At 44.7% G+C, this 12,584-nt stretch overlaps 1 protein-coding gene across 1 annotated transcript; it reads left to right on the forward strand.

Annotated features, from left to right (window-relative positions):
* Positions 1–270: 270 nt before the first annotated feature.
* On the forward strand, positions 271–2,406 carry LOC125208529 (protein DETOXIFICATION 56). Its single transcript, XM_048108168.1, is given in 3 exon segments — positions 271–1,916; positions 1,918–2,005; positions 2,008–2,406. Coding segments are annotated over 3 exon segments (1,416 nt in total). The 5' UTR covers positions 271–896; the 3' UTR covers positions 2,316–2,406.
* Positions 2,407–12,584: the final 10,178 nt, after the last annotated feature.

Below are 12,584 nucleotides of genomic sequence, written 5' to 3' on the forward strand. Positions count from 1 at the left end.
TTCTATAAACTGTTCAGAAAATTTTATATGGCTATTTTGATTTAGGTGTTTACAATTTTAAGTTTTACTAATATGAATACGCGTTATATTTATTATTGGATTCCATGATTTATTACATGATGTATATTATTATATCAATGTTATTACAAATATATATGTGGACTGTGGATCCAAAATATTTTCTTATATTAATCGGGCAATAAAAATAATATTGTAATGATTAATACGATGGGGGCTAGCTAATAAATTTAACATAGGCAGTGTAATCAGTAATGAATAAAAATTACTAGTACTAGCTTATGGAAATCACTTTGACTCTTCTCTATCTCTGTTTGTAATGGGCTCTTCTCAATCTCTATTTCTATTTATATACTCCATCTGATTATCTCTCCACAATTTTCATTCACTTCTCTTCCATCTCTCGCATAAGAATACAATTAACAGCACCCACTTCAATTCCCGCCTCTGCAAACTGTACTGGTACTGAGTCCGACATCAGCCAAGCCCCCGCTCCACTGTTCCTGACACAATCAAGCATGCCAAATTGATTTATGTATTAGTAGTACATTAACATCACAATCACATATTTCATTTTATCTCATATTCTACCTTTTTTAATATCAACATCAAATACACCTCCTTTACCAATATTAACCGAAATTGTTATATTGCATACTTTACCGTATTAATATTCGGTATACTAAAATTTCGGTATAACAAATTTCAATATTGTTATTGTAATACTGTACCAAACCTTAGTATGTTATAATCTACCCTCATCTCTATAAATCATAGCATGATGGCACTTCCCAATTAAGAAAACAGCGTAAGTTAAAGTATTAGTGAGAGAAACCCCACAATAATCACTCTCCTAAGCTTTATAGCAGAATAGATCAATGGAGCAGCAAAAACAGGTCTCGCCAGAAGAAACTCCCAATCTGGAGAAGGAGCTGAGAACGCAATGGCGGATGACCATCCCCTTGGCGGCGATGAACTTCACATGGTTCGCCAAAACCGCCATCACCACCGCCTTCCTGGGGCGCCTCGGCGAGCTCCCCCTGGCCGGCGCCACCCTCGGCTTCACCTTCGCCAACGTCACCGGCTTCTCCCTCCTCAACGGCCTCTGCGGCGCCATGGAGCCCATCTGCGGCCAAGCCTTCGGCGCCAACAACTTCCGCCTCCTCCACAAGACCCTCCTCATGTCCACCACTCTCCTCCTCTCCGTCTCCGTCCCCATCGCCTTCCTCTGGCTCCACGTCGACCTCATCCTCATCTACTTGGGCCAGCACACAGACCTCGCCGCCGTCTCCCGCCGCTACCTCATTTTCCTCATCCCCGATTTGGTCGTCATCTCATTCCTGTGCCCTCTTAAAGCCTACCTCAGCACTCAGAACGTGACCGTCCCGATCATGCTCAGCTCGGCCACCGCGGCCGCCATCCACATCCCGGCCACTCTGGTGCTCGCCCGCGCGAGGGGGCTGGAGGGGATCGCAATGGCAGTGTGGATGAGTGATCTGGTGGTGGCGGTTTTGCTCGCGATATATCTTATTTTGTGGGAAAGGCGAAAAGGGGGGAATTGGAAGGAAGGGGGATGGTTGGAGCAGAGTGGGGCAGAGTGGCTGAGGCTGCTGAAACTCAGTGGGCCCTGCTGCCTAACCACCTGCCTCGAGTGGTGGTGCTACGAGATCGTGGTCCTCCTCACGGGCCGCCTCCCGAGCGCGCAGCGCTCAGTAGGCGTCCTAGCGATAGTGCTCAACTTCGACTACTTGCTCTTTTCTGTCATGCTCTCCCTCGCCACGTGCGCGTCCGTGCGCGTGTCGAATGAATTAGGGGCAGGCCGCCCTTGGGCGGCCCGCCTTGCAGCGCGGGTGTCACTATGCGCGGGGGCAGGGGCGGGGGTGGTGGGGGCGGCGGCGTATGGTGGGGGCGGCGGGGGAGGGGGAGAAGCTTTTCAGCGGGGAGAGAGGGGTGGTGAGGGGGGTGGGGAGGATGATGATGGTGATGGCGGCATGGAGGTGGTGAATTTCCCGTTGGCGGTGTGTGGTGGGGTGGTGAGGGGGACGGCGAGGCCGTGGGTGGGGATGTATGCGAATGTGTGTGGGTTCTATGTGATAGGGCTGCCGTTGGGGGTGGTGTTGGCGTTCAAGGTGGGGATGGGATTGGGGGGGCTGTTGGGGGGGCTTTTTGGGGGAGTTGTGGTTTGTTTGGTTTTGTTGTTGGTGTTTATTGCGAGAATTGATTGGGATGACGAATCTCACAAGGCGCTAATGAATCAGGATTTGGTTGATGATGAGGATCATACTCCCTTTAACTAATCCCTCGTGATTTCTACTACTTTAATTTGTTTCTTTTATAATAATACATGATATCTTTAATATTCATTTTATAAAAAGGGTAATTAGTTCATATCCGTTCTTGGTTTCAAACTTTTGCACATAAATTAACGGGAGAAGAGTTCCGAGTAAAACTGATTATATATTACTCCTCATTTTTCAAAATTTGAATTTGATATAAAAATGTCAATTCAATTCGGATTCCTACAAAGTCCAATCAGACTATAGATTTTCTCTGATTTGCACCAATAGAGACCAACATAGGATCTCCATTATAAATTTTGATCAGAGCAATGCATATCCGTCGTTGGTCTCAAACCATATGATTTATTTTAAAATTTTGAACTTATCCGATCAAACTGGTTAAACTTTGATGTGCAACTAGAGAGACCAAGGTTATCCACTATAAATTTGATTGCGCCAACTAAATCATGGAGATTGCAGTATGTGTATCCATAATAAGACCCTAGTACATACCTATTATTGGACAATTAATATAAGAGGATAGATAATGATAATTGATAACCGATCTTGTTTCTAAAAATCATGTTGAGCGATAAAACTAACCAAGTGGCACCAGAAATTGGTAGTTGACGTGACAAAACACATTTTGAAACCATAAACTTTAATTGCAACAAACTGATCCCACATAGTCCATATATGGAAAATGATTGCATTGGAGAGATATTGTATTATATGCACACACTGTCACTAACCATATAATTATTTAATTTAAAGACGAAATCGGAAAAGGGGGGAAATGGAATTCCAGCAAGGAATGCACGGGGAATTATTGATTAATTATGTTGTACACGATACGGCACTTGAAGTTGTGGATGACAAATTTATACTACTACATAATTTAATTGGCTACCGTAATTAATTTCCAAAATTTTATTATGATGACTTCGATCAATAACATAATATACGTACGTACATATGCCTAGAGTTATTCAAGTGAAAGCAATTCCAAGTTAATTAGTGGGTGAAATTTCATGGCATTTTTATGTCGTACCAAATCATTGGCCCGAAAAAAGTAAACTCAACACTAATCTATTTAGCAATTATCTAACATAAGATGGTGGAGTCTTTTGACTTATATAAGTCTATGATTTGATTCCTTGATTTTATCTGATTATTATCAACTAAATACCAATCCATATATGAATCGGATTACCACTTAGAATTAGATCGTAACATCCTAATTCATAGCATACATTTTAAATATACATATCTTCCTTCACACACTAAGACAAAATGTCGTTTACGGAGCACCAAAATAATCATTATAATACCGAACACTTCTTAGCACCAAATGTGCTCGTACACGGCTCGTCGAACCATTCTGAGCAATTTCTTCCGAGCGTGAAATATAAACAATTTGAGCAACAAAAGGTGCTTGGTAAATTGTAACAGCCCGCCCTCCTAGGGTACAATAAATGCGGCGGCTGCTACCCAAAAACCGACTCCAAAGAAGTAAACATAGGCTAGGGTTTCATTAAAGTAGTATTGACCAAAAGAATGAAAGGAATATCAGAGTATTAATTGCAACAACTTAACCTAGAAGATTAAAGGAAGAAAGATATCATAAATGAGAATCAAAACCTTAAGAGTACGACATAGTATCCAAGACAAAATCACCAGAAAAGACTAAGGCCACAACCGAAGGCAAGATGCAATTATTCCAAAAAGAAGTTTTAAAGAGTATCAAAAATTCAGCGGAAAACGACCAAGAGAAAGTATAGTTATGTATGAAGACACAACTACGCTTAGTGTTCAACATATCCTCATTAATTAATTAAGCTGCTCAACACCCGCCACCACTCGTCATCATTCAACCTGCACATAAGGAAAACACATGCAGGGCTGAGTATTTTGAAATACTCAGTGGGCTCGTTGCCAAAACATTTTATAAGTTATGCCACCCTTACCAAGTGAACTCGAGTTTTAAGCAGTTATAAAAGAATATCACGAGTATCACAAAATATATTTTCATAGACTGGCCAGTCAAAATAACCTCCCATTTTCTCATAAATTAACAATCATTCCATGGTGCGACGAAAGTGTGGCCACACTTTTCGCCCACGAGACCGGCCGACTAGCAAGGACGGCTCTCGATCCCATTGTGTACACAGCCTGGTAGGGCTTGCGGCCCATACTCAGACCCGAATTCGTATAAGCAGATCATATATCACATTAAAACAAACATAGGTATGACATAACAGTTAAACCACCCTTATATCTCCCAACAACATTTAGATAAAATAAAAGAGAGTTTTTAGAGTAAAGCCCACCTCGATTGCTTAGTTTTCAAGTAGTTTCGCTTTTCCGTTATCCGGCTTCGCAACCAAAGTTTCACCTTTTAATCACATAGGCACATATCACAAATTAGGTTCAATACTACTCTTACTCATGCATGTCTCATTACTTTTCCCCTCTTCCCAATGATTTATCTTATCATTACTAATTAATCAAGATCATGTTTATCACACCATAATATTTAACTATCAACCACACACTACACCACACAACAACACACACACACACGGTACACACACACCACACACTCACGGCACACACACACACACATGTTCCCACATCCCTTTTTATCCCTCTTTCACTCAACTAAGATGCATGAGGGTTCAAGAAGACCGATTAATCGGTTAGAAGAAGAAAAGAAGAGGTAGAAGAAGAACAACCATAACTCTTAAACAAAAATACCTCTTTAACGAAAAACAATCGGTAGAAAACAAGTATTAGCCTTGATTCTTCAAAGTTCTTGGATTGTACTTCAATTTCTTCTCAAAGGATGAAGGATTAATGGAGTAATGTAGAAGAAAAATTGAGAGAGTGAATGTGAGGGAGAGGGCCGAAAATATGGGGGCTAGGGTTGGGGTTTTGGTTCTTATTTATAGAGTTCCACAAGATCTTTAGGTAATTAGAATAGAATATTTGGTAAGATCTCATTCTCCCAATTAAATAAATAAATAAAATAATATTGTGAAGTAGGGAAGAAGAATTAACAAAAATAGAAGATAGCAATATCTCCTAATTTTTGAAAATTAGGCTAGGTAATTAGCCATGGTTTTATTTTTGGTATTTTTCCATATAGAATAAAATATCATGGAGCAAAATAAAAATAAGGAAAATCCTCCATGAGGCAAGGTAGGGGCCGATTTCTATGCCTTTTAAATAAGGCATGGATTTTTGGATATTTACTAAAATAAAGTAAGGCAAGATCTCTTGAAGTATGGAAAGATTTTGTAGAATAATTAAATTCTAGGTATGGAAGGAAACCAAGTAAGGAATCAAATAAAATAAAACAATTCCTTCCTTCCCAAATATAGTGATTTTCGAAAATCACTAGAAAAACAAGGGGGCTCGATTTCTCCATCTCTAAATAAGGAAATAATTGGCTCTTGGAATTTAATTTGGATAAATATCCCAAGGATTAAATAAATTCCGGAAAAATAGAAATTCTCTCTCCAAGGGGTCTAGGGTTCGAAAATTATAAGAATTAGGGTGACAAGTATTTATGGAAATTTTCTCTAATATTCTCACTCACCCATAAACAATTAAATTGCCACATAGACTCACAAATAATTAAATCACATGCCACATCATTAAAAGAATTAGTTTGACTTTTCAAACTTTCACACAAACCCTAACTCAACTCGACCATATCAACTCACGAAATAAAAGCATTCTCGATGCCACGTCATCAACAATTAATTCTAGGGCTCAAAAATTAGGGTTCTAAAATCCGGGATGTTACATCCTACCACACTTAGAAAAAATTTCGTCCCGAAATTTGGTACCTTTTACGGAAAGAGTTCCGGGTAAAGCTCTATCATCTTATCCTCACGCTCCCACGTGGCTTCCTCGGGCCCGTGGTTTCTCCATTGAATTTTCACGAAGGCAGTGGTTTTATTTCTCAAGGTTTGGACCTTTCGATCTAAGACTAACTGGGGTTGCTCCTCGTAGCTCAGATCCGGGCTTACAGCAATATCCTCGTAACGAATCACATGCTTCGGATCGAACACATACTTTCGCAATTGCGACACATGAAAAACGTTGTGCACATTCCCAAGGCTGGGCGGCAGCGCTAATCGATAAGCTACGGGTCCTACTCCTTCTAGAATTTCGTACGGCCCGATAAAACGTGGTTTCAGTTTGCCCTTGACTCCAAAACGCGCTATCCCTTTCGACGGGGATACTTTGAGGAAAACTTTGTCACCAGCGTGGAACTGTAAGTCCGTCCGTCGAACGTCAGCGTACGACTTCTGTCTGTCCTGAGCTTCCTTCATTCGCGCGCGGATTCGTCGAACGATTTCGACCATTTCTTCAACTGCATCGAGTCCAAGCGCTCTTCGTTCGCCAACTTCATCCCAGTAGAGCGGAGATCTACACTTTCTCCCATAGAGTGCTTCATATGGCGCCATGCCGATCGTTGCTTGAAAGCTGTTGTTGTAGGCGAACTCGATCAATGGGAGTGCGGTCTCCCAACTTCCGCCTCGGTCGAGCACTACGGCTCTCAACATATCCTCGAGAGTTAGTATCGTCCTCTCGGATTGTCCATCGGACTGTGGGTGAAAAGCGGTGCTAAAGTTCAAGCGTGTTCCAAGCTCGCGTTGTAGGCTAATCCAAAATTTCGAGGTAAACTTCGGGTCACGATCAGACGTAATCGTCACTGGGACTCCATGTAGTCGCACGATCTCTTGAATATAGATCCGGGCTAACCTATCCGATCCATGGGTTACGGGGATTGGTAAGAAATGCGCACTCTTGGTAAGCCGATCGATGATCACCCAAATCGCGGTGTTCCCTTTAAGGGTTTTCGGCAACGCAGTCACGAAATCCATAGCGATGTGTTCCCACTTCCACTCGGGTATCTCAAGCGGTTGTAGCTTTCCGTACGGTCGTTGGTGTAAGGCTTTCACCTGTTGGCAGGCTAAGCAACGTTCCACGAAAGCTGCGACATCTCTCTTCATGCCGTTCCACCAAAAGGACTTCTTCAGATCCTGGTACATCTTCGTGCTCCCGGGGTGAGCAGTGTATGGGGTTTCGTGAGCTTCGCTCAAGATCTCGTTCCTAAGACTCTCGTTGTTCGGCACGCACAGTCTCCCTTCAAAGGTAAGAGCGTTATCGGAAGCCTCACTAAAACTTCCGGATTCACCGGTTCTCACTTCGACTCGAATCTCTTCTAATTTCTCATCTAGCCGTTGTGCTGCAACGATCCTCGTCCTTAGATCAGGTTCTACTACTAACGTGGCGATTCGACCTTTCACGGTATCGGGTGCTCTAACTACTTCTATCCGCAACTTACTCAACTCTCGCACTAAACTTTCCTCTCCCGTTAGAAAAACAGCGAGTTGCGATTGGTCTCTACGGCTTAAAGCGTCTGCTACTACGTTTGCCTTGCCGGGGTGGTAGTTGATACCACAATCGTAGTCCTTCACTAGCTCGAGCCATCTCCGTTGTCGCATGTTCAGATCCTTCTGCTCGAAGAAGTACTTCAAACTCTTATGGTCCGTAAAGATTTCACACCTAACTCCGTAGAGATGGTGCCTCCAAATCTTTAGGGCATGCACTACTAGCGGCTAACTCTAAATCGTGGGTAGGGTAGTTCAACTCGTGCGGTTTCAACTGTCGCGACGCGTAAGCGATCACCTTGTTGTTCTGCATCAACACGCATCCTAATCCGACTTTCGAAGCGTCGGTGTAAACTACGTAATCGACTCCAAGCTCTGGCACAGCTAACACTGGTGCGGTGGTCAATTTCTCCTTCAAAAGTTGGAAGCTCGCTTCACACTCCGGCGTCCAATTCACCTTGATTCCTTTCTTGAGTTGCTTGGGTCATCGGTCTCGCTATCTTAGAGAATCCTTCTATGAACCTTCGGTAGTATCCTGCCAAACCTAGGAAACTCCGAATCTCGTTCTGCGTCGATGGCGATTTCCACTGCTGCACCGCCTCGACCTTAGCGGGGTCCACTCGGATTCCCTCTGCTGACACGATGTGTCCTAAAAAGTTGACTTCCTTCAGCCAGAATTCACACTTGCTGAATTTGGCGTACAGCTTCTCCTTCCTCAACGTCTCCAGCGCGATCCGTAGGTGTTCCGCGTGCTCCTGCTCGTCCTTCGAGTAGACTAAGATATCATCTATGAATACTAAGACGAACGTATCTAGGTACGGGTGGAAAACGCGGTTCATTAAATCCATAAACACGGCTGGGGCGTTCGTCAGACCGAACGGCATCACGACGAACTCGTAGTGACCATATCTGGTACGGAATGCGGTCTTAGGGATATCCTCTTTCCGCACTTTCAGCTGGTGGTATCCGGACTTCAGATCCATCTTAGAGAACACTCCGGCTCCTCGGAGTTGGTCGAACAGGTCATCTATCCTCGGCAAAGGGTATTTGTTCTTGAGGGTCAATTTGTTCAACTCTCTATAGTCGATACACATTCTCATTGACCCATCTTTCTTCTTAACGAAGAGCACCGGTGCGCCCCATGGCGAAACACTGGGCCTAACGAATCCTAAATCCATGAGCTCTTGCAGCTGAATCTTTAACTCCTCTAACTCCTTAGGTGCCATGCGGTACGGCGCCTTCGATATGGGTGCGGCTCCAGGTTCGAGATCGATCGTAAACTCTAACTGCCTATCGGGCGGCGGTCCAGGTAATTCATCGGGAAAAACATCGGGAAAATCTCGTACGACAGCAACGTCTTCAAGCCTCGCTTCCTCCTTCTCTTCTCCGTGGAGATAGACAAGGTAGGCCGGGCGTCCTTTCCTCATCATGGCGGTGGCTTGTAACGCAGAGACTACAGCGATTCGTCGGTTCATCGAGATTCCGTGGTACACGGCGGGTTCCATACCCGGGGTTTGTAGGGTTATTAGCCTCTCTTTACAACGGATCGTTGCAAAGTTCACGGTTAACCAATCCATTCCTAGGATCACGTCAACGTCTCTCATCGTCATAACTCGCAGGTCGTGAGCAACTAACTTAAGTTCTCCTAGTACGATTTCTACGTTCAAGCAAAAACGAGAGATCTCAACCAGTCCTCCTACTGGTGAGGACACCATCATTCTATGTTCAGACTTCCTAGTAGGTAAGCTTAAGGTATGCACACACAACTCAGAGATGAAAGAATGCGATGCGCCCGTATCAAACAAAACAACGATAGGGGTGTCAAGGATTTCGCCTATACCTGCTAGGTTTCCACTCTCGGGCTTTCCTTGCTCGACCTTGGGCTGCTTCTGCTCTATAGCGTACGCTCTAGCCGGGGCTGGAAGTCTTGGGCGGACAGGCTGCTGCAGCCGCAGTTGCTGATTCGGGTTTGCTCCCGAGCTCGTAGGTGGCGCTCTCGGCTGCTGACGGAAACCCTGATGGTTCTGCCTTGGTCCGTTTCCCTTGCTCGGACACTCCCTCGAAAAGTGCCCGTTTCCTCCACAGTTGAAGCATCTATTCGAGTTCGGTCCTCTACACTGCCCGAAATGGTACTTGGCGCAAACGTTACACTGAGGTGGTCTGGCACGGAAGTCGCTCCTTGGATTGAACGAAGTCTGTCCTCCTCCGTTGGGACGGTATCGCTTATTGTCATGGTGGATCCTATTCTCCTCCCATCTCCTCTTGTCGTGGTTAGGACGTGACGGGGGTAATGCCAGCGTAGTGTTCCCCGCGCTCCTCTCCTTGGGCATTGCTGCCTCTACATCCAGTGCGAGGGCTAGCGCCTCGGCGTACGTAAGGGTTCCGCGGACTGCCAATGCCATCCTAATCTCGTGCCTAAGGCCCTCACGAAACTTATCAGCCAGCTTCTCATCGGTATCGGTCTGTTCCGGCGCATAGCGGGTCATGTCACAAAGTGCACGGTCATACTCGGTTACGGACAAACGTCCTTGGGTGAGGTTGTGGAACTCGGCTGCTTTCGCCTTGCGGTAGCTCTTGGGTACGTACTTATCGTTAACTTCTGTCTTGAATTCCTCCCAAGTCATCCCGTCTATGCGATCCTGGGGCATGGTCTTTAGCTTGGTATCCCACCAAAAATCGGCGGATCCAGTCAGCTGATGCGTCACGCAGATCATCTTCTCCGCGTCGTTGCACACTAAGGTTCGGAAAATGCGCTCTAAGGCACGTATCCAAGTCTCAGCTTTGGCGGGTTCACCCATTCCATCGAAGGTAGGAGGTTTTTGATCAAGGAAAAGTTTCACGACTTCCCTATCTACTCGCGGTGGTGGAGGTGGTGGTGACGGCGGTCTTGGTTGCGTCACGCTTTGCTCTTCCGAAGCATGGGAAGATGGTTCCTCGTTCCTCACGTTACGTCTAGGCGGCATTCTGATTTACCACACTCGAACGGTTAGCGCACTTACTTAACATTTCAAGGTAGTGATAGGGTACTTTGGAAGAAAAGATTTTAAACTCATTCACAAGCAGGGTCCAAAGAAAGACCACACAATAGCAGTTGTTAGGAAAACAGAGAACATAATAAGGTTGCACCATAAGGTGGAAAACACTTGGAAGATAATAGAAAGAGCAAGTATATTCATGCAATAAGGATAAAAAGAGTGAAGATGGCTTCATTGCCATGTAATAGAATGAAAGGTGCGAATTTCCCATAAAATTTCAAAAACGATCCCAAAAAGGTCTTGGTACAATGAATGGAAAAGAGCGATTCAATCGCGGAAGGAAAAATAACAACATAACAAAAGTTCCTAGAAGATCAAAACGTGGGGAAAGGAAAACAAAATCGCTACTTGAGCACTTAGCCACTTTTGGCCTCGTCCTCTTCGGGTTCTCCCGACTCTCCGACACTCTCGGCGCTCGAATTCTCCCCTCTCTCGAACGATCCCATCTCTTCGTCCTTCTTCTCGTTGCTTAGGGGCGAAGGAATCGATGTAAGCATCTCCTCGGCCTCTCTTATGATCCTTCGAGGTGCCGAAACGCGCATCCTAAGGGTTCTTTTACGGGGAACGCGAGCAACGTGCGGTTCCTCGTCATCGCGATACTTCATTCGACGTGCTGCTCCTGGCGAGTACCTTTGCGTTGGCGGATGGAGTGGAGGTCCGTCAACGGCGGCAGACATGGCCGGAAGTAAGACTCCTATTAGGCCAACGAAGTCTCCTCGAGGCGTGTATTTGGGAGGGCTAAACCAAGTGTAGGATACTGAGGCTTGAGCGGTCCACTCGCTCCAAGGGGAAGGCAGTATATGGATAAGTCGCATGATTCCCTCGTGATGGGTAGTCCCGTACGCGTAGGCGTCAAGCCAATGACCATAGAAATCGGTGACGAAGTTCAGCAGGAACTGCTCTCCGTCCCATTCCAGCTCTCTATAGCGTTCTACCGGAAAGTTCCTATTCTTGGCGTAACGGTGTCGCATAAGGGCGTGATAGGGTTGGACCATCTACAAAAGGGGAAAAGGAACAAGTCAGCACCATCACAAAAGTGGAAAAGAATAGATAGTGCGTGATCTCAAATGGTGCTGCGAAAGTGTATGAAAGTCAAAAGATGGTGGTTCGAAACGTCGCGTCCAAGGTTCTCGTTCTTAGATAACTAATCGTGCGTTTTCTGTTCGCGTTTCGTCGGATCTCCACATACACTAACGGCCTTATACTAGTTCTTCCACGTTTCTAGTGTTGGTTCAAGCACTGTGATCGTATAGCTAAAGCATGCTAGGTTCAAAAGTCCAAGTCTAAGCATAGCAACATTTCAACATAGTCTCACGTGATCACATTCGCATTTCACAAACTTTCACAAGTTCTCATGTAACATTCAACAAACCATTCAAGAAGCATCGCTTCGTGTTCATAGTGAAGGGGTTGGCAGCGGAAGCGCATTCACAAATCAATTACATAATAATCAGATCTATTTAGCGGATTATTTAGACAAATTCTATTCGCGTAATTATCTCACGTATCATGCTGATAACTCAAATAATAACATGCTTTAAATTAATAGAAACCTAAAACATGTTGTTCTAAGGTTCAGCCATTATACCTTGATGATTCTCCAAAGAATCGAAGATGGCTAGCGCCTTCTCCTCGTGAAGATTTTCAGTACAAAACCACGGATCTTCTAACTGGTTCCCGGACTGTGAACTGATATCAGGGTGGGCTGATCTCACCAGCGCACTAGGACTTAAATAGAGAAGACAGAAATCCTTTCCCTCGGAGGAGAGAAAATTTCGACTACTACTAGGAGTAGGGGCCGAAAATTTTGAGAAAATAATTAGTGTATTTTCTGTCTCCTTTAT

The sequence above is a fragment of the Salvia hispanica genome, chromosome 1 (genome assembly GCF_023119035.1).
Source record: "Salvia hispanica cultivar TCC Black 2014 chromosome 1, UniMelb_Shisp_WGS_1.0, whole genome shotgun sequence".
In the NCBI taxonomy this organism is placed as follows: domain Eukaryota; kingdom Viridiplantae; phylum Streptophyta; class Magnoliopsida; order Lamiales; family Lamiaceae; genus Salvia; species Salvia hispanica.